The sequence below is a fragment of the Columba livia genome, chromosome 1 (assembly GCF_036013475.1).
Source record: "Columba livia isolate bColLiv1 breed racing homer chromosome 1, bColLiv1.pat.W.v2, whole genome shotgun sequence".
In the NCBI taxonomy this organism is placed as follows: domain Eukaryota; kingdom Metazoa; phylum Chordata; class Aves; order Columbiformes; family Columbidae; genus Columba; species Columba livia.
The window spans coordinates 5057901-5079705 of NC_088602.1; the positions used below are offsets into that span (position 1 = coordinate 5057901).

General features: G+C 49.1%; 1 protein-coding gene across 3 annotated transcripts in view; it reads right to left on the bottom strand.

Moving 5' to 3' along the window:
- The window catches only part of GAB2 (GRB2 associated binding protein 2), a 118462-nt gene that overhangs the window by 38486 nt on the left and 58171 nt on the right, over positions 1-21805 (bottom strand). For all 3 annotated transcript variants that reach the window (XR_010466252.1, XM_065030324.1, XM_065030424.1), the window contains exon 2: positions 6332-6632. Coding sequence is in view for 2 of the 3 variants with exons in the window: in XM_065030424.1 (XP_064886496.1) it covers positions 6332-6632 (301 nt within the window). In the remaining variant the exon portion in view is untranslated. The remainder of the gene's footprint in view (positions 1-6331; positions 6633-21805) is intronic.

A 21805-nucleotide genomic window follows, 5' to 3' on the forward strand; every position in this document is an offset into this window, starting at 1 on the left:
GTGAACACTGGTGATTTGGAGGAGGTGGATGATATATGGCATGGAAACATGTTTTTACTCTAGTTTTGCTACCTGCAGCCTCTTCACTGAGCTTCTGTGCAGCTCTGGTCCTCCAAACAAGTCATCCAGCCTACCTCAAGCTCCCTTTGCTCAGCAATCACCTGTGCAAACTCAGCTGCAAGGAACTGATGGGGCAAGAGACACTGCTGGTTTGATGCTGGGACCAACACATTTTTGGGGGAGAAGTGAGGAGGGAGCAAGAGCAGCTGTATGGGCTCATAGCACAAGCTTGCAGGCAGCTCGTGTGAGCAGGCAGTAAGTTGGGGAGCAACTATATGGGACCCACAGCCAAAGCAAGTCAAGTGGGTACTGGTGCAACAAATTTGCTCTCAAGGGCTGGAAGGGGATAATCAGTGAAATGTCTGAGGCAGCATCAAGTCGAAAAGACCCACAGTGGAGATCACGCTCGTGGGATGCAGGAGATCTCATTGATGTGAGCGGAAAGTCACTGGTGTCTGAGGGCTGATCCAGCAAACTCTTCTGGAGTGAGTGTGGCTGAGTTGAAGGAGGAAGGAGAGACACTCAGCTCTCCATTAAACATTAATGCACGGCCCTGACTTGCATTTGTCGAGACAGTAAAAGCTTCAGGATTGCTGGGGATCGATCCCAGCCATGATGCAAAACGCCAGTGCTGAGCCTCGGAGATGCACCAGGGAGTGAGAGAGAGCCCGAGAAGTCAGAGAAATAAATAAAAGAAATAAAGTCTCAGATGAACCGCCCGGGTTGGGTGGGAGAGGCCACCACTGGCAGACACAACCCATCGGGGCAGCAGCCCAGCACCATCCTTTTCCCATGACCTGCTCACCCTCTCCAAACTCAGAGCAAGGATATTTATTCATCAGCAAATATTGTCTTCTCTGCTTCCATGGCTGAGTTAAACTTCTAGCACAGGGACATTAATGCAGTGTGTGAACAAGCTCTTAAACTCCCCTGGGTGTCTACTCAGCACCCACAAATCCAAGCCCCCGAGAGAGCCTGTGCCCCATGGAGGAGGTGGAAGAAGAGCCACAGGGATATGCTAGGGGTAGCACAGTAAATTGGAATGGAGTGGAATGGAGTCCTCTCCTCTCCTCTCCTGTGCATGGGATGCCTGTAAGGACACAAATACTGCAAGGATGCATGATAGTTCACAGAATCACAGAATCCCAGAATGTCAGGGATTGGAAGGGACCTCGAAAGCTCATCCAGTGCAATCCCCCCGCCGGAGCAGGAACACCCAGATGAGGTTACACAGGAAGGTGTCCAGGCGGGTTGGAATGTCTGCAGAGAAGGAGACTCCACAACCTCCCTGGGCAGCCTGGGCCAGGCTCTGCCACCCTCACCATGAAGAAGTTTCTTCTCAAATTTAAGTGGAACCTCTTGTGTTCCAGTTTGAACCCACTGCCCCTTGTCCTATCATTGGTTGTCACTGAGAAGAGCCTGGCTCCATCCTCCTGACACTCAGCCTTTATATATCTGTAAACATTAATGAGGTCACCCCTCAGTCTCCTCTTGTCCAGCTCCAGAGCCCCAGCTCCCTCAGCCTTTCCTCACACAGGAGATGCTCCACTCCCTTCAGCATCTTTGTTGCCCTGCGCTGGACTCTCTCCAGCAGTTCCCTGTCCTGCTGGAACTGAGGGGCCACAACTGGACACAATATTCCAGGTGTGGTCTCCCCAGGGCAGAGCAGAGGGGCAGGAGAACCTCTCTGACCTACTGACCACCCCCTTCTAATCCAGCCCAGGTACCATTGGCCTTCCTGGCCACAAGGGCCCAGTGCTGGCTCATGGTCATCCTGCTGTCCCCAGGACCCCCAGGTCCCTTTCCCCTACACTGCTCTCTAATAGGTCATTCCCCAACTTATACTGGAGTTCATGAGAAATTAAACTATATGCTGCCATAGCTGCACTTCTGATTTGTGTCATGAATAAGACACAGTGGGATTTTGGCTGAAGCATCAGCTCCGGAATGGGTTAATAGCACATGAGATATGTCTAGTGGGATTGGGTATTTTTTTTTTTTAAACTCCAACAGACAAAGCATATGAGAAAATACAGTTTACAGCTGAGCCCTGGCTGCCTGCCCACTAGGGTAGGGAAAATGCAGATGGTTTGAAATACCCACGTGCCTCTGTTGCTCCCGCAGCCGGTGGCTCAGGGTCCCTGGCAGGTCTCCCCTCTTCGTATTTGAGTCAGCTGAGGTGGCAATGGTGCAAATCACAGCACAAAACCAGCACTGAGCCAGGAGAAAATCTACTTTCCTTGAGCACCGTCAGCTTCGTCGCATCCATCGAGGAGCCGGGACACTGAGAGGCTCCGCTTGTTCAAAAGTAGTAATTAGCTCTCAAAGTAAATAGGTGTTAACAGAAACAAAGAGCTTTGCCACAGTCTGGGTAAACACTTCAGAGTCAATTTAATTTCCTGGCAGATGTAATCATGCCGCTCTGCAACTATTTTCAGTTCGGGGCAGGGAGCGAAGCCACTACGGTGGCTTTGTGGTGTGGATGCACTGGGCCGGCCGGTGGTACCTGCTGCTTCACTGACATTTAGATCCCTGAGGCTTCCTTTCAATAAACCAGATGTATAAGGCAGCCAGTGACCAGCTAAACCAGAAGCTAACTGCAGCATGATGTTAAACCACCCTAAACTCCAGCCTGTTTCTTAATCCTCAGACTCCCCCAGTCTAGACAGGACATGAAGTACTAATGAGAAAACCAAGCGACAGAAAACTTACACTCTCCCATTGAGCTGCAAATGGAAAGAAGCATCTAAGCACTTAAGCACGATCCCACACCAGTGCAGAGAGTTTGCATCACTGCATGTGGCCGTTTTCAGGTTGCCCGTTTGCTCACTAAATCATGCTAAAAAGCAATTAAAACCCCATCTTTTCCCTGCCATTGTGGGGATCTGGTGAAATAGGCTTTTACCTAAATGACCTCAAAAGCTAATGGGTTTCTCCTTCACCATCAGTGGGTTAAAAACAAACTTGTGACCAGTGGCTGGGGCTCAGATGATGTGGGGTATCCCTTCGAGGAGGAGGTAATTCAGCGTGTGGTGGAGTAAACGCCTTTGCTGGTGATGTAGATTTTCTCTGGTCGGGTTACAAATATAACCCAGCCAGGAACAGCCCAGCAAGGCTTTCAGGTCAGCATAAAGTAGTCATGCATTCAGGAACAAGAACAATCAGGAAAATGTGCACAGCAGCTTCCCCGGCAGTTTCTGATCTTGTTCTGCCACCCTGCCTGTCCGCTGGGAGAGGGAGTTTTAGTTAATTAATTGCTACAATTAGCTTGGAGCTGTTTCTGCCCATGATGGTTACCTTTTCCTCCTCTTTTTGGTGCATCCAGTTACTGACTCCTTCATACTCCAAGGCAGAGGTTACAACAAGGCACAGAGGGGCTTGAGGATGAGGGGGTGAAGACTAAGAAAGAAATGTTACAAGGCCCAAAGCTCTGTTTCTACCTAGGAACTGTCTTATTCTCATGCAAACTCCTCATCCTCTCCTGCCAATCAACAGAGGGCTTCAATGAGGTGATGAAGAGGGAGCGCAGCAGTTACAAACATCGCTATGACTGTTTTATTTCTCCCGTCATGTGTCATGGAATCATAGGACAGTTTGGGTTGGAAAGGACCTTCAAAGCTCATCCAGTGGCACCCCTGCCATGAGCAGGGACATCTTCACCCATATCAGGTTGCTCAGAGCCCCGTCCAGCCTGGTCTGGGATGTCTCAAGGGACAGTTCATCCACCACCTCTCTGGCCAACCTGGGACAGGTTCTCACCACCCTCATTGTAAAAAATTCTTCCTCATTTCTGGCCTGAATATCCCCTCCTTTAGTTTAAAACCATCACCCCTATCGCAACAGGCCTGCTCAAAATTCTGTCATTTTCCTTATGGGTTTATCTACACCAAGATGGACAAGACTCCCAACACCCATCACGCTGCAGCGATCCTGCAACCTCTCTGCTAAACCCTGGGCTGTGGGTCCTTTAAACAAACATGATACACTTTGGAAAATCGTTTATTTATTTGCCATTACTTAGCAAGGATGGTGAAAAAAAGGTGAGCGTGGGGTTACCTCTTCAGTGAGCACCAAAGCTAAGCACGAGCCCTGAATAATTCATGCTCCCTCTTTTCTGCAGCATCTGGACACATCTGCTGCATTTGCTTTTTCTCGCCTGACTCAGAAAATCAGGCTTTGGCAGCTGGGTACTGTTTCAAGGGGGTACTTTCCCTACAGCATTAACAAGCTGTGATTTTATTACAAATAGGGATTTTTGTTCCTTTTTGGTGATGTCACTCGGTGATCCTGCAGGGAATAGCGCTCAGATCTCTGCAGCCTGACAAGCCCTATGTGCCCTTCGGGACAGATGTACTTGCAAGTGGGAGATTGTTTTTCCTTTTGCTGCCCAGATTTATATTTCACTGAAGTCCAGTATCGATCCCACTGCCACTGGGCTAAAAGCTCATTTTACTAAATGGGAAGAAAACAGTTTCCCCAGCTGAACGCACACAAAGTGGAAAATCCTGCAAGAAAACAGCTGTTAAAAGGGGGTTTGAGTGATTACACTGAACCTTGAGGACTGCACTGCTGACATCGGAACGTGATGCAATTTATTTAGCCTGACCTTTCCCTGCGAGACCGTGCTGGCGGCGTTATCAAGGATCCTTTCTACCACTTGTGCACCCATTGCCAAGGTGACGTCCTGTTTCGTGCGTCAGCGGGTGAAGATCGCGTTCGCGCTGCTGTGATGCTTTGTTTGCTGTCCTGCCTGACAAGCTCTTGGCAGGGTTTCAGCTCCCGAGGACGGCAGCTGTACCACAAGGGACCAAAACAGATTCAAGCTGGATGTTATTATGGGGAGTTATGTGTAGACAAAGCATGGGACTGGGCTCCCCTGTATGAAACTGGAACATGGATGAGATAAAGCAAACATTTCTGCAGGTGCTAGCTGGTGTAACGAGACCAGCAGAGAACCACGGTGCTGCAGCCCATGTTCATCCCCATCCCAGCCCATCTTGGGAGCCCTTGTGGTGCTGGGGAAATGAAGCCACCTTGCTGATGCTCACTGCAGAGGTTTCCCAAAGTGCAGCTGGATTTGGACAATGGAGCACGACCGGTGCAACAGGTCCTGTTGCTGCATAAAACCACTTGGTGTTTTCCTCTCCCATCCTAGTGCTTTCCCAGTGGGTCCCAGGGGGAGATGGAGATGTGGATGGGGAGGTTTCATCTGCCCTTCACAAGAGATCCTGTTGGTGGTGGGGACCGCCACAATGGGGAGGGACATAGAATCATGGAAACATAGAAGAGTTTGGGTTGGAAAGGACCTTCAAAGCTCATCCAGTACCACCCCTGCCATGAGCAAGGACATCGTCACCCAAATCAGGTTGCTCAGAGCCCCGTCCAGTCTGGCTTGGGATGTCTCCAGGGATGGTTCATCCACCACCCCTCTCGCCAACCTGGGACAGGCTCTCACCACCCTCAAGTGTAAAAAATTCCTTCCTCATGTCTGGCCTGAATCTCCCCTCCTTTAGTTTAAAACCATCACCTTTTGTCCTATCGCAACAGGTCCTATTCAAAAGTCTTTCTCCATCTTTCTTATAAGCCCCTTTTAAGTACAGAAAGGCTGCAATAAGGTCCACCCAGAGTGTCTCTTCTCCAGCTGAACACCCCAACTCTCTCAGCCTGTCCTCCCAGCAGAGCTGTTCCAGCCTCAGATCATTCCTGTGGCTCCTCTGGCCCCTCTCCAGCGGGTCCATGTGTGTCCTGTGCTGAGGACCCAGAGCTGGACCAGCACTGCAGGGGGTCTCACCAGAGCAGAGCAGAGGGGCAGAATCTCCTCCTTCCAACTGTTGGCCACGCTGCTTTTGATGCACCATGGTCCTGGTAAAGCTTTCCCCCTATCGCATCAAGGGACTGAAACTTCTGAATGAGAGGGCTTTTCACTGCTGGTTCACACAACTTTCAAAGGGACTTTGTTGATGGATAAAGACAAAGGCTGCACTTAAGAGTCCCCAGATCCCACCACCTCCTTGTAAGAGATTCAAAAGTCTACATTTATTGGGGGAAAAATGACTTAGGTTGCTCACAGGGGTAAATCCTGCTCTGCTTCAGATGTCAAAGGTAGGAAAACCTCATGGGGGTTTCCCACATTTCGATCCATTTCACACACCAGCCCTCCCAGCCTTGTGGCAGGTTGTACCGCCCCTCCCTGATCTGAATCTGAAAGAGGTGCTGGGCCCCATGAGGGGACAGGAGATGCTCTTTACCATGGGCATGTCTCCCACAGTACCTGTGTTCTCTTCAGACTGGTTGAAGCCACAGATCTGGCAGATGCTGCGAACCCATTTGTTCATGTCGTCCTCAGTCTCAGCCACCAGGTAGAAGGTCCTGTCACTGGTCTTGATGTCGAAGATGTAGCTGTCTTGCAGCTCCTTCTTGTTGAAGGTCAGGCCTGCATCCACTTGCTCACAGAAATTGAGGTTGATGACACGCAGAGGTTTCTTGGAGTGGTCATTTTTGTAGTACTCGAGGACGTCAGGGTCGCCACTCATTCGACCACTGCGCAGGACGAACCAGCGTTTCTTCCATGCCTGAAACCGAGAAGAGAGGAAGTGTGAACCCCATCACTTGAGTCATGAAGGCCGAGAAACCACTGCCATGCATAGGGTGACACTGATGGACACAGAATCATAGAATCATTTAGGCTGGAAAAGACCTTTAAGATCACCAAGTCCAACCATTAACCCAGCACTGCCAAGTCCACCTCTAAACCATGTCCCTAAATGCCACATCTCCACATCTTTTTAATCCCTCCAGGGATTGTGACTCAACCACTTCCCTGGGCAGCCTGTTCCAATGCCTGACAACCCTTTCTATAATAATTTTTTTCCTCATATCCAATCTAAACCTTCCCTGGTGCAACTTGAGGCCATTTCCTCTTGTCTTATCGCTCCTTACCTGGGAGAAGAGACCAACACTCATCTATTAATCTACTAGTTGTAGATGCCCCAGGATGCTCTGAGATGCTGCTCAGGACATCTCTGCAAGATGTGCACAGACTCAGCTCAGCTTATACTGAACTTGAGTTCAGTACTCAAATCCCACCAGTTATCTGAGTGAATTAAATACTGAAATAGAATTCTAGCTTAAAATGACCCCAATAAGTTCACTTGAAGCTTATATCAACCTTAGTCCTACTCTACAGCCCAGTTACCCTCCCAGGACTTGAATAGCCTTTGCTCCTTGATGTGAGATAACCTGCGGGGCAGCGTTACTGCCAATCGCACTGCTGAAATACCTCCCAGCAGCTCAGAGGAGCTCAGGTGCTTTGGATACAGTGCCCTGGGTATCCTGCCCTTCAGACAAACCCCCGAGAGCATCACAGCCTGCATCAGCAGATACCGACCACGCCAATACCATCTCTGTTTAAATGCCAGGATAGAAAGGCTAATAAAACCAGCGGAGAACTGGTTTGATTTTTTAAATATGAGGAATAATGCCAAGGAGACCCACGGAGAATCCAAGCTTCATTTGTTTTTCAGCATCTTCTGCTCCCTGGTACATAGGAAAGCCCTTAGCAAAGGAAAAGGTTATCACTGATTCTTTGAAGTGCTGCTGACGGCGGCCCCTGGCCAAACTACCTCAGGGAACAGACTCAGAGGGCTACAGGGTTTGAAGCAAACTGGAAAAAATAAATGTCAGCCATCAGCCCTGGCACTGAGAGCAGTGGCCCCTCTGTTCTCCCCACTCCAAATGCAGTTGGGAGCCTAGAGGAAGTGGAACAGCCACAATGATAATGTGCTAAATGCTACAATTTACATTACATAGAGAATTGTGCAGGTGTAACTCCCCATTTCATGGGTTGGAGGGTTTTTTTTGGGAGTGGGCTCTATATGAGCATCCTGTAGAAGGAACAGTCCTTGAGTTGCTCCCCACTGTAGAGCTACACTGCCTTGAAATGGGCTCAGTTTCCCCAGCATATCATAAAATCACAGAGTGATAGAATCATAATTTGGGTTGGAAGGGACCTCCAAAGCTCATCCAATGCCACCCCTGCCATGAGCAGGGACATCTTCACCAGATCAGGTTGCTCAGAGCCCTGTCCAGCCTGGCCTGGGATGTCTCCAGGGATGGTTCATCCACCACCTCTCTGGCAACATGGGACAGGCTCTCACCATCCTCATTGTAAAAAATTTCTTCCTCATGTCTGGCCTGAATCTCCCCTCTTTTAGTTTAAAATCATCACCCCTTGTCTTATCGCAACAGAACCCACTACAAAGTCTGTCCCCATCTTTCTTATCAGCCCCTTCTAAGTACTAAAAGATGGAAGGGAAGGACTATGTCTAAGCATACCCCTTAAAACACATGAGTTTGTTCTGGTTTGAGAGGCGCATGAACAATGTGGGCTGGATATGGCCCGAGTGGATGAGTGGGGTGATACAGGGTATTGCTGGCGGTCCTGCCTCACCTGACACAGACCTCAGTTTGCAGCAAAAGATGCCAAGGGAGGTGATGTGATCCCCACTGCCCGGCCCCAGCTGTGGACATTAAGGGTCTATTTTTTTTTTTAAATTACCAGGTTTTGGGTTTGTGTGATTATGAGAGTTTGGGTCATGAGGAAGCACATGACGTTCCTAAGAAGGAAGAGCCAACAGACACAAACATCTTTAGTAACCCAAGAGAGACAGCAAAAAGAGCGGTGTGCTGGGAGGTGACTACAGCATTGCATGTTGGCGATTGGGCATGTGCCACCTTGGACACCCATTTGCACCAGGATCCAACAAATTTGGAGAATGTGGTTGCTGAAATAAGGATAAGAAACCTCTGTGGTATTTTCTCTGAATGATCCAATTTGCCCTGTATTTCTCAAAGGCTTCAAAATAGCTTTTGTCAGTGTTTTTGAGATTTGTAACTGAATTAGTTTTGCACTAATTCTCAAACTGGCTCCTGGTGCCAGGAAAGCAACTTCAGTGCAATCTTCCAAATGCAGTGGAGCAGCAAATTGCTTAGCAAGAGGATGTGCAAGGCTTGCAGATTTTGGTTTTATCTGGGAGATGCTCACTCACTTCTCATCAAAACTGCTGCTCTTAGACAATGAAAAAAAGAAAAGCACATGTGGTGGAGCTGCATCCATCAGGGAGGGAAAGAAACAATTTCACCAGGCAGCAGCAGTCGTTTGCTAGTCCACCCTTTCAAAATGGATCAACTAAAGTATGGGGAAACAAACTTATGAACATTTTTTCTAGCTCTAGGTGGAAAATGTCCCATTAGCTCCTTCCCATTAACGCCGAACTATTTATTTGCAGCCACTCAGCAGGATTAAGACATGAGCACACATCAGTGAGGGGGTCTGAAAGGAGATCAAGTTGTGCAGTTGCATGAAGCACCACCTGAATTAAGAGACATCCAACAGCAGTTCTTGCTACTTGGCTGGTTGCTTTTCAACCATTCAAAGTCAAGTCTTGCAGTATCCCTTCACAGCTGAGAATCTGCATTAAAAAACCCCACAAGGTACAGAAGCTAGACTCTAGAATTTAGAGCTTTCATGGAAAAAAATAGGAGGAAATGCTGCAAGCAAGACCAGCGATGCCACCACAGCTTCCCTTTTTAGAGTCAATGTGAGAGCCACAACTTCTCTAGTTCTCTTTAGTCTGTCTTGTAGCAATGGAAAGCCCCACGCAGTCAATATTTGGCAGAGAAAACAACATAACACAGGCAGTCTAGTGGTACTGGGTAAGTCCTAACATAAGCCGGTTGCAAAATAACTGCTTTGGCTGGACAGAATTTCTTGGGAAGCTTCAGGAGCTGGAGTATCACTGGAGAGTGGGACCCTTGGACACAGCCACAGTCCCACCAAACTGGGACAACCACCCTGTCCACCTCTGCCTGGTGCCCTCATGATGACAAACAGTCACCAGTGTTTTTCTAAAACAGCTTCTAACCGAGAACAACAGCTCATGGCAGCAGCTGCTGGAATGGCCTGTCCTGGACAAGTGGCTGCAAGCAGCACAGCTGGATGCGTCTCCCACCGCACATCCTCACAGCAGGACAAGCCATCTCTGCCTCCTGAGATCAGCTTCAGGGCCAGAGAAATAAGTGTTGGCCATTAGAAGAGAATGGAAGGAAATTATAATGAAATAGCCAGGAACCTTCTTATTTTTGTGGAGATTTTCCCTGTTTCTTTGATTTTTTGAGCACTAAGCTTAGCAAGTATATTTTTGTTCTTAACCATGGAGTTGTTATGTTTCTATCAGGGAAAGGGCTCAGCTTGTGTTTGCTGGACCAGGGCTGTGCTTGGAGCATTTCGTGGTCTAATGGAGCTTGCTTCAACATATAGATACAGGCAGCAGCATGTGGCTCAACCTCCTGGGACACCTATTTCCCCATCCAAAGCTATCAATACCATCCAAATCTTCCATGTTTAGACTTCCCTAGAACATCACCTTACTGCAAGAGGGTGATTTAAGGGTCCACCAACCACAAGCTGCGACAGCATTGGGATGCATAGGATATATATGTTCGCAGTAAATGCAGCCCATGTCGAATGAGATTATACAAATCCATGTGCACCTTTACTCTCTGCTGCCACGTTTCCAAGACCTTATTCTCCCGTCACAGGGCTATAATGGCCAACACACATCTCCTCCTCCACTTGAATTTTTCTCCTCTCCTCATTTTTGTCTCTTTCTGGCTCCTACTGTGAACTCACTCCTGCCAAAACACCGTGTCCCACCACCACGTGGCGTGAGCCAACGGCTGTGTTTCTTTAAGAGCTTTACGATGTAGAGAGGCAAACAGCTTAACATCCATAAAATGGTGCTTTTACAGCACAAACTTCCAGCTGTGTGGTCCTCTGCCTGCTTCAAGTTGCTTCAAAGTTAAATTACAGCTGCTAAAGGCCCTTAGAATCATTGAGAAATATTTCAATGTTTTGCAAGTATGTATTTTAAAGACTTTTTTGATAAAAATATGCCCATCATGCTGCCAGTGCAATGTAAATCCTGCCTGGGTGCCGAGAACCGTGACAGCTGCTTAGTTGCTTTCCACCTCAAGAGTGCTGTGGCAAGTTAAAGTTTTTTAAAAAAAAGGAATGCTTCCCAAGTGGATACTATCTGGAATTGGTTGTTTTATGGGTTGGAATGTTGGGTTGGTGGAGACAACTGGTTATTTTATTAGTTGGAGCACCCCTGTAGCTCTGAGCTGCTCAGGTTGCAGCTGGGACCCTTCCGTCTCATCTCTGGGTGAGGAACCAGAATCATAGAATCATAGAAATGTAGAATCATAGAAGAGTTTGGGTTGGAAGGGACCTTCAATGCCCATCCAGCGCCACCCCTGCCATGAGCAGGGACATCTTCACCAGCTCAGGTTGCTCAGAGCCCCGTCCAGCCTGGCCTGGGATGTCTCCAGGGATGGAGCATCCACCACCTCTCTGCCCAACCTGGGACAGGCTCTCACCACCTTCAGGGGCAACAATTTCTTCCTCATGGATAGCCTGAATCTCCCCTCCTTTAGTTTAAAACTATCACCCCTTGTCCTATTGCAACAGGCCAGGCTAGAAAGTCTGTCTCAATCTGTCTTATCGGCCCCTTTTAAATATGGAAAGGCCGTACTAAGGTCTCCCCAGAGCTTCTCTTCTCCAGCTGAACACCCCAGCTCTCTCAGCCTGTCCTCCCAGCAGAGCTGTTTCAGCCTCGCATCATTTCTATGGCTCCTCTGGCCCCTCTCCAGCAGGTCCACGTGTGTCCTGTGCTGAGGACCCAGAGCTGGACCAGCACTGCAGGGGGGTCTCACCAGAGCGGAGCAGAGGGGCAGAATCCCCTCCCTCCACCTGCTGTTCACGCTGCTGGGGATGCAGCCTATGACACGGGTGGATTTCTGGGCTGCAAGCACACGTTGCCGGCTCATGGCTGATCTTTCACCCACCAGCAACCCCGAGCCCTTCTCTACAGGGCTGCTCTCCATCCCTCCATCCCCAGCCTGGATTGATACCAGGGGTTGCCCTGACCCAGGTGCAGGTCCCTGTGCTTGGTCTTGTTGAACCTCATGAGATTCACATGGTCCCACTTCTCGAGCTTGTCCAGGACCCTCTGGATGGGATCCCGTCCCTCAGGTGTGTCACCTCCACCACTCAGGGTCATCTGCGAACTTGCTGAGAGTGCACACGATCCCATTGTCTATGTGACTGATGAAGATATTATTAATAAATAGTACTGGTCCCAATATGGAAGAACCAAACCAGAGAGGTGGCTGCTCTTGAGCAACTGAGATGCCGTCATGGGAGATCTTCTGGTCACACCATGAGTAAGGTCGCTTATGCTCCCTGCAGCTGTCCTGATGGTGAAATGCTGTGACAGAGCTGGTGGCACCAGTGTAGAGGGCTCAGACTGTCCCTTGCTGGAGAAGCTGGGAACTCCAAGTATTATACAATTGAAGACAGGTCAAACAGAAGCTTTAATAACTATGATCATAGCAAGAGGACATTCCAACAGCACCTCCGCCTCTGCTCTCCTGTTCTCTGCCAAGTCATTGCAGAGCCCCAGCCTATATACTTTTTCAGAAACAAAGAAGGAGGTGAGGAAAACCATAATTTAACTGTCAGAAAAGCCAGGTATTGAACCCCAGGAGGAAGCTTGCTAACTGCCACAATCCTAAGAAAGGCTCAAACAGTAAATATAGTGACAGTACGGAGAGGTGGCTCTTGGTGGAGCCTATAGGAGTGGCCCACCCAGTATTATCTTAGTTCTGAAGTGGGGAGTTGAAAAAGTCAGAGACTGTTAGCTTTTAGTCGAAAGGAATGTTCTTTTAATTAGGATAAACTTCTGAGTCAGACCTCTCAAATCTTAAATATTGGTGTTTATACCACCACACCCTCATAGACTATATTGGGATAGGAAAGAGAGGAGAGGAGAGGAGAGGAGAGGAGAGGAGAGGAGAGGAGAGGAGAGGAGAGGAGAGGAGAGGAGAGGAGAGGAGAGGAGAGGAGAGGAGAGGAGAGGAGAGGAGAGGAGAGGAGAGGAGAGGAGAGGAGAGGAGAGGAGAGGAGAGGAGAGGAGAGGAGAGGAGAGGAGAGGAGAGGAGAGGAGGAGAAAATACAAATTTCCTGGGAAATCTGTCTGTCCTGCTCCTTCTCTGCCCGCCGCCACCTTTGTCCCTGGGAGCGCAGCACACCACCAGTGTGAAATAAACCTTCCAAAATCTGATCTGACACAAATCACAGGATCTAATCTGAGCTGGCAGGCAGGATGAGTGACCTAGCTGTGACATTGGGCAAATTTCTCACACCGGGATGAAGTCAAGGACTGAGTGATTCGAGCAGAAAACCCCACAGCAGGGCAAGCGGGTGCTTATGCCCTGGATTTATCCAGAGCCAGAGCAATGCTGGGTGCAGGATGTTTCCTGCCATTGCCCCCGTGGCCACCAGCTGTTGGTGGGGATGCCACCATGCCTACTGAAAGCCCCAAACCTGGCCCAGTCCATGTGCCCCCAGTTTTCACTCTGCAGTGCAGGGTGGTCTCGCACCCCATCAAGCACATTCTCCCCCTGGCTCCTGGTGCATCTGGCACAGTGGAAAGGAGCTCACGCTCCAGGAGCATGCGAGAATAACTGTGGTGTCTGAAAAGGTCTCACTGTTCTTTCCAGCCACCGTGTCCCCTTGCTGTCCCCTCCTGGCTGCCACCACTTTAGCCATCCTGGCAACATCATCCCAGGGAAAGGGGCATAGAGATTATGGGGGTATCCCGAGAGCACATTTCGGGTGGCTTGACTTGCTTAGTGCTGTTATTGTTTTTGCCGCGAGCAACTATGATGCTGATTGTAGTTGTTGGATTGTGTTACCTTGTGCTAAGGCTGACCCTGCCACAGCCACCTCGTGCCTTCAGCTCTGCAGAAGGGACACGATCCCCTACTGCCACTGGTGCCACCAGCATCAGGGAGTGAAGCCCTGTACAGGAGGATTGTAAAATAACCTACTGGTGACTTGTATAATAATGTTGTCTTCCTTTGTGTCCCTGGAGGCTTTTTATCTCAGCTGATGGACAGATGGATGTTGGTTTTATTATTCATGCAAAAAGTCTCTCGTCTCCCTGTGTTAGCGCTAACTCACGGGAAATGTAGTTTGGAAGAAGATTTGCAAGCAGTGTGGTATCCCCCAGTGTCTGCTCAGGTGATGGGGGCTGGTCGTCCCCACAAAGCACCTTGGGGCTGCACCATAGCCATCCAACCCTGATGTCCCTAAGGCCAAGAGCAAACAGGAGCACCCTGAGCCCCCGTCCTGCTCTCCCAGACCTCCCACAAATCTCTCCAAGCCCTCGGCCCTCTCACGGCACCTTTTGTTGGGAATAGATGGGTCCCAACCCTGCTCCTCTCACCCTTCAAAGGGATGGAGACTGATCGCTGCTAATCATGTGTCTGCTGTGGCTGAGTGCACGGCGAGTTCGTTAGCGGCATCGCTTTGGGGAGGCTTGATTGGCAGCATTAATAAAGCCATGCTGCAGTGGTGAGACCCTGCAGAGCACAGGAAACCTTGCTGGGGTACAACGTGGCTCTTCCTCAGTTCCCTCCAGGGTTGGGGGAAGTAACGGAGATGCAAAAAACCCCCAATTCAGTGTGTACATCAGGCTGTCAAATTGACCTTCCCCTGCTGGGATTTTTTTTCCTGCTGTCGGAGGTGTAATTAGACTTCAGAGCACACGCTGAATCGCTACGTGTGAAATCCACCTCAGGGCAGCACGACCAGTGCGAGATTTCCAAGCATCACTCACGGCTGACTGAGATAGGATTTGAAGGAGGTGAGGCTTAAGCACACACTAAAACCTGTTTGCAAGATCCTTTGTGTGCTGCCATCCAGCGAGATCTGGACAGGCTGGAGAGTTGGGAAGGGAAAAATTTAATGAAATGTAACAAGGGCAAGTGTAGAGTCTTGTATCTGGGCAGGAACAGCCCCAGGTTCCAGTGTAAGTTGGGGAATGACCTATTAGAGAGCAGTGTAGGGGAAAGAGACCTGGGGGTTCTGGAGACAGCAGGGTGACCATGAGCCAGCACTGTGCCCTTGTGGCCAGGAAGGCAAATGGTACCTGGGGTGGGTTAGAAGGGGGTGGTCAGTAGGTCAGAGAGGTTCTCCTGCCCCTCTGCTCTGCCCTGGGGAGACCACACCTGGAATATTGTGTCCAGTTGTGGCCCCTCAGTTCCAGCAGGACAGGGAACTGCTGGAGAGAGTCCAGCGCAGGGCAACAAAGATGCTGAAGGGAGTGGAGCATCTCCCGTGTGAGGAAAGGCTGAGGGAGCTGGGGCTCTGGAGCTGGAGAAGAGGAGACTGAGGGGTGACCTCATTAATGCTTACAGATATGTAAAGGGGGAGTGTCAGGAGGATGGATCCAGGCTCTTCTCAGTGACAACCAATGATAGGACAAGGGACAATGGGTACAAAATGGAATACAAGAGGTTCCACTTAAATTTGAGAAGAAACTTGTTCCTGGTGAGGGTGGCAGAGCCTGGCCCAGGCTGCCCAGGGAGGTTGTGGAGTCTCCTTCTCTGCAGACATTCCAACACACCTGGATGCCTTCCTGTGTAACCTCATCTGGGTGTTCCTGCTCCATGGGGGGATTGCACTGGATGAGCTTTCGAGGTCCCTTCCAATCCCTGACATTCTGGGATTCTGTGTGATTCTGTGATCATTTAAAACCTCATAATATTTAAAACCATCTCCTGTCATCAGTTATTTGCTACCAGGGAAGGAAAGGGTTGGGATGGCTCAGAGCTAAAGGGATGCTGGTGTGAGCTGGAGGACCCCCTGTACGTGAATGTGACAAGCAAAAAAGCAGTGACACAATGTGGAAAACATTTTCCTCTGTATTTATTTTACGGGAGTTCTCCAGTTGGAAAGATTTCAGTAGCTCAATGATGCTCATGGTCAATCTTAGGAAAATAAAGATGTCTGTCCAGGATGTGAGGGCGCTGACCACATTTCTGCACCTGATTAAGGATCAGTTGTAAAAACAAAACACCAAGTATTGAGGTTGTGTGTACACTGCCAGACAAGCTGTGATGGTCTGAGAAAGAAGGACGCATGGGAAACCCTGGGGTGGGCCAGAAGTGCTCCTGCCTGGAGTGTGGAGTGAAGATGGAGCCAAACCCTACCAGGAGATACATGGGGACAGCATAAGAGGCAATGGAGAAAGTCAAATTAGGTGTAAGGAAAAGGATTCATGGGGATTCATAGGTAAAAAAAAAAAAAAAGAAAGATAGGGCAATGTCCACCCTTGGAGATATTCAAAACCTGCCTGGAAAAGATCAGGAACAATGTGATTTACCTTCAGAGTTGGCCCTACCTTCAAGCTGATCCTGATTTGAGTGGGGGGTTGGTCTGGAGACCTCCAAAGGTCATTTCTGACCTCAGTTATCTCCGAATCTAAGTAACTTTTCCATAATTAGAACCAGTTCCCAGCAAGGAGTGTTGAACTTGTAATATGGGGACCTGGTGAGACTGCTCAGACCCCAAGCTCCGACGCGGGACCAATGCATCCCCTGGCCATGCACCCATCCTCAGCATATAGCATGACAAAGGGCAGTGTTGGCATTTTTAAACTCTTTTTGAGTAAATCAACCTTTTCCTGGGTAATTTCTTCTGCTGAAAGCTCCAAGGCATCTTTGCAAGCAAGAAGGTGCTGGGAAAATGTAGAGACTGAAGGAGTGAGCTGCAGTCCAGCTCCTGCCAGGGATTGGCTGCAAATGGTCCATGTGTGGAGCCTTCACCGTGTCCCTGCTGCCACGCCATGGATTTTGTTATCTGCAAGTATTTCCTGCTATTTAGCTCTGTTCTGTGTTGCACTCTGTTATTCCTAGCCCAAACCTCTCCCTGCCCCATCGTGGCACACCCTTTGCATGGGGAGGAGAGTGGCACCCAAAGAAGCTGCAGGCAGATGAGTGTCCTTGCATGGGGACAGGCAGAGCTGGCGGCTCCCCAGGGATCTGCAGGACACCCATTGAAGGGCTGAGATGACACCTTCATCGTTCCTGCCCCAAGCCACCATCAGCCAGCCTGAGAAAAACAGCACAGCCAAAGGGACCACATCCTACAAAAGCAATGTTGCTACAATACCCTTGGGGCCCTGATGGGATTGCAGCGAGTCTCCAGTTGACTGTTTAGTCTGGTTCTGATCCAGAAGCCAGGGCCACTAAAGGGATTTTTCATCCTTGGCCTCAAGGTGCTTTGTTTTCAGCGATGTCAGTCCCAGGGATGCTACCTGGTCCCTGCATCCACTCTGGTTGCATCCTGACTTGACGCCGGGGCAGACTGGTGGGTGGTGTCACTGCCGTGTCACCTCCCTGGGCACAAGCACACGGCTCCATCATGTCAGTGGTGAACTGAGCACAAAGCTGCATGGTGCCCGTCCCCCACCATCACCGGTGCTGGTGCAGTGCCATGGGGGCTGGCTTGCACCTCATTGCCTCTTTGGGGGCCGACATGGACAAGGGGCTGTGATAACCCAACAGGATGCCCCAGCGACTTATTATGTTGTATTATATTTATCATATATGTTTATATACTAAAGTTATATGCATTTTATATGATGCACATCGGGACTGGTGCTTCTCAAGCCTCTCTGCAAAACTCAACCAGCACCATTGACTAAGTTCAACCCTGCAGAGCTGAGCAAGAGCAAAACAACCTGCTGGAGTATGTCAGCCCACGCCACGCGAACACGCCAACAGCCAGAGTGGAGTTTACTTTGCTTTTTCAACTTCAGGCTTTCAGAAGAAAAAGCAGACTGCTCGGAGATTTTTTTTCCCTCCTGAGACTTTGGTATCAGGCCCTGATAAGCGCCTTCCCGGCCATTACACAAGCAGGGTTGGACATGGGAACGCGGCATGAACAAATGACTCCCAGCACAACGTTTTGATAACTGAGTTTTTCTAGCTTTCTGGCCTTTGCAAGAGCAAAATAAGTCCCACAGCACGGTCAGTGGTTTCCCTTCCCTTGCCCCTAGCTTTGGGGTACCCCAAATTGCTACCCCACAAATAGAGATCTGCCCTCAAAAAGCCACACACTGTGCTGGTAGGGGCCATGGATCCTGCCCCAGATTTTCTCAGCAAACCTGTGCCAGGTTCTGATGTTTTCCAGGCAGGGCATTGCATTTTGGGGTTTTTTGTCGCATATGCGTGAGCATCCATGAGCTCCAGAGGCAGCGGGAAAGGGGTTAATATAAGAAACGTGTTTCCCAGACAGTGAATTCTTTCTGCACACTGAACGCTGCTTGTGTTTCAAAGCAAAACTGATTTAAAACACTTCTGAACCAAGAAAAGAACCTGAAAAAGCCAATTTGAGGCTTAGTTTCAATTATTTGGGGGCAGGCACCTGTGTCAGCTCTAGGAATGAATCCCATAATTAAACTGGTCTGCCCTCAGCCTCTCAGGTGAAGGCAGATGGAAATACAGATGGACACAGAGGTGGACAAGAGGAATGAGAGGTGTGTCAGGACGTCTCCCCTTTTCCTTAGCATGTCACTTCATTTGCTCATAGGCTGCAGAAAAAGGGTCTTACAAGGTGATACTGAACCTCTTCTGGGCTTAACAGTCTCTATGCACAGCAAAAACCACCGTCCCCCGTTTAGTTTGAGATGATAAGCTGCAGGTATTGTGGGGCTGAAGATGGTAGTAAAGCATCAAGAAGTTTCAACCTGGTTTCCAGGTTTACCTGGCTTTTAGCAGGATATTTGGGATACACTTGCCTCTCCAGGAAATATTTCTAATTTTAGAAAAACTCTGAAGCTTGTTAATTTTCAGCCACTTTAATGTCCCATTATCTCAGTGTGTAACTACCTCCAGCCTGATTAACCTCTGCAAGAGTGAGATGATGTGGCAAAACTGCACTTCTTGAGTATTATGGTGCCCAGCTCCTCTTTTGAGAGACAGTTGCACCATCGGGACATTGGTTGGGAGCGGAGTGAGGGGTGTTGTGCTCCAAACTGCCAAAACTTCCACCTGACATACAGGAACCGGCACAGGGTCCAGTTGTACAAGGTTTTGCGGAGTTTAGGTTTCCTTTGGTTAAATGCACTCCCTCAAATCTCCCTTTGTTTTAACTCCCCCAACACATTCTGACAAACCTTCTGAGAAATAACACCAGATCCCCAGGAACACCATGGGAACTGGGCATCCTCATGCCTTTACAAAATTTGGACCTTCATCTTTGCCTGCTGTAGCTTTTTTTGTCAAGGAAACATTACCATGGTAGCCCCAACATGAGACATTTTCCAAAATCAGGGCCGCTTTGTGCCAGATGCTGTGAGAAACATTACCTCAGAGATGCCAGACTGGAAGAGAAAAGGCAGATGAGGAATGAAGGAAGAGCCAACCCAGCCAGGGCAACTCAAATTTGAAGCAGCAGTGAGGTCTTTAACTTGCCTTCTGGCTCCCGAGCCAATAAATCACTTCTCTACCTCTTGGCTACCATCATGCTGCCTTTCCCCTTGAGGAAATTTCCACTGTTCATGTCTAGTTTATGTCTAGCTGTGGTCAAGTTGCAAGTGTCTGCACGAACCATTTGCTCACAGCAATAATGTTTTTTGACACAGAAAAATATGGTCACCTCTAGATGTGGGTTCAGGTATATAAGTGGTTTTGGCACATCCAGACGGACTTGCTTTTGGAGGAAACGAAGCTATTTATCACTGTCCAAATGTCCTCTGACAAGTGGGGATGCATGTATAGTGCTGCTATGGGGATGGATCACCAGGATGTCCTCCAGTTTGTATCAGACCCAGAAGACAAATTTTACCCCAAACTGTAGGAGGTTGGAGGAGGTTCAACACCTTCAAGCTACTGATCTGCTCTTGTGGCAGCAAGGGACTCCTCTTAGACCTGGACAAATGTTAGACTTTGTGTCCCCATGTAGATTATCTTTAATTAAACCCAAGATTTTTATGAACAGGTTAAGATAATTCAACTTTTAGCAGAGTTGTTGCAGCCTGAGCCAAACACAGGCCTTACACAAAGGCAATGGTGACAACAGTGGATTCCTGGGACTTGGAATAGATCACACATTTCAGTATGGGCTTTAGAAGACAGCTGTGCACTTTTTAGGGGGTCTGTGGTGTAGATTGGATAAGGAAATGGGAACACTTTTAGCCCAAGGAGTGAGCAAATATCTCATGAGTGCATCAGGAACAACCATACCCAACCATGCCCAACTTGGTAGCTTGGAGCTCCTCCTGTAGCTATCCCAAAGGGAAAACAACACAAACATGTAAGTGCACACCAGAAACATCAGAAGATATTTTAGATGAAGGGGGAAGAGAAGCAGCCCTGTTGTGTCTGTAAACTATGGAAAAATGGAGGAATTGGACTGGTTTGGCTTGCATTGAACTCACAGTCTCCTGGACAACCCTTTGCATCTCACAGTAGCTCGCCAAGTGGCATGGCCAGCATCACAGTTGCTGGCACAAAGGGGGAAAAAAAGGATGATTCTCTGCAAGGAACTATTAATTGAGACAGGACTCCTCAGTCTGGACAAGAGTTGGGATAGGAGAGATGATGAGGAAACCATCAATGGCAGGGAGAAGGTGACGGAGACGACCTACTCACTCTTGTCTAATAGAAGAATGATGAGGCATCACAGGAAGGTAACAGGAGCCAGGCTCAGGGCACACAAAAAGAGACTTTCATTTGGGCAGCACAGAAAAGACCCGTGAGACTCCTTGCTGAAGGATGTTCTGGAGGCTTCAAGTTTAGATGGCCCTAAGTGGAGACTGGAAAAGATGATGGAAACAAACTCTCCCAAAGGTTACTGAGTGTCATCATGTGTAGCAATGGAAGTCTGCACTGAAAACTGTTGACAACAGGGGAAATATTAGGATGAGGAGGGAGTCTTACCTAGACAACTGCTTACTGACCACGGCACAACATTCAACACTAGATGGACTTGGATTTGACCCTCTATGGGTGTTCAAACATGCCAGGCTTGGAGGCAGCAAGGGGGGGCAGCATTGGCTTTGCTCTGGGAAACATGAGTGTGGTTAGTACTTTGGCAAGACGGAGGGGCAGGAGGCTGTGAGGCCAAACACACCAAATGCAAGGAAAAGTGAAAAATGGAGCTGAAAGACCCTACAGTTGAGCCAGCAGCGTGCTCTGGCAGCCAAGAGGGCCAACTGTGTCCTGGGGTGCACCAAGCACAGCGTTGCCAAAGGTGAAGTTGGTGAAGGGTTCGGAGGGGAAGCCGTATGAGGAGCGGCTAAAGTCACTGGGTTTGTTCAGCCTGAAGGAGACTGAAAGGAGACCTCATTGTGGTCTATATCTTCCTTACAAGGGCAGGAGGAGGGGCAGGCACGAACTTTTCTCTTTAGTGACTAATGACAGAACCCGAGGGAATGTCAGGAAGATGTGCCAGGGGAGGTTCAGGTTGGACATGAGGAAAAGGTTCTTCACCCAGAGGGTGCTGGACACTGAACAGGCTCCCCAGGGAGGTGTCACGGCTCCAAGGCCGACAGTGTTCAAGAAGAGACTGGACAGCATCCTCAGACACACGGTGTGAACTGTGGGGTTGTCCTGTGCCAGGACAGGAGTTGGGCTCGATGATACCTGGGGGTCCCTTCCAACTCAGGACATTCTATGATTTATTCTACACGAAAGACAGCTCCATGGAGACCAGCACCAATAGCACTCACTCATGGGCTGTTTTCTCATGGCTTTGTAGATTTTGGGAGCTGGGGGTCACTCCTGCAGCTTAAAAAGGGCACCCTAATGAGCAGATTCCCTGGTGTTTCATAAT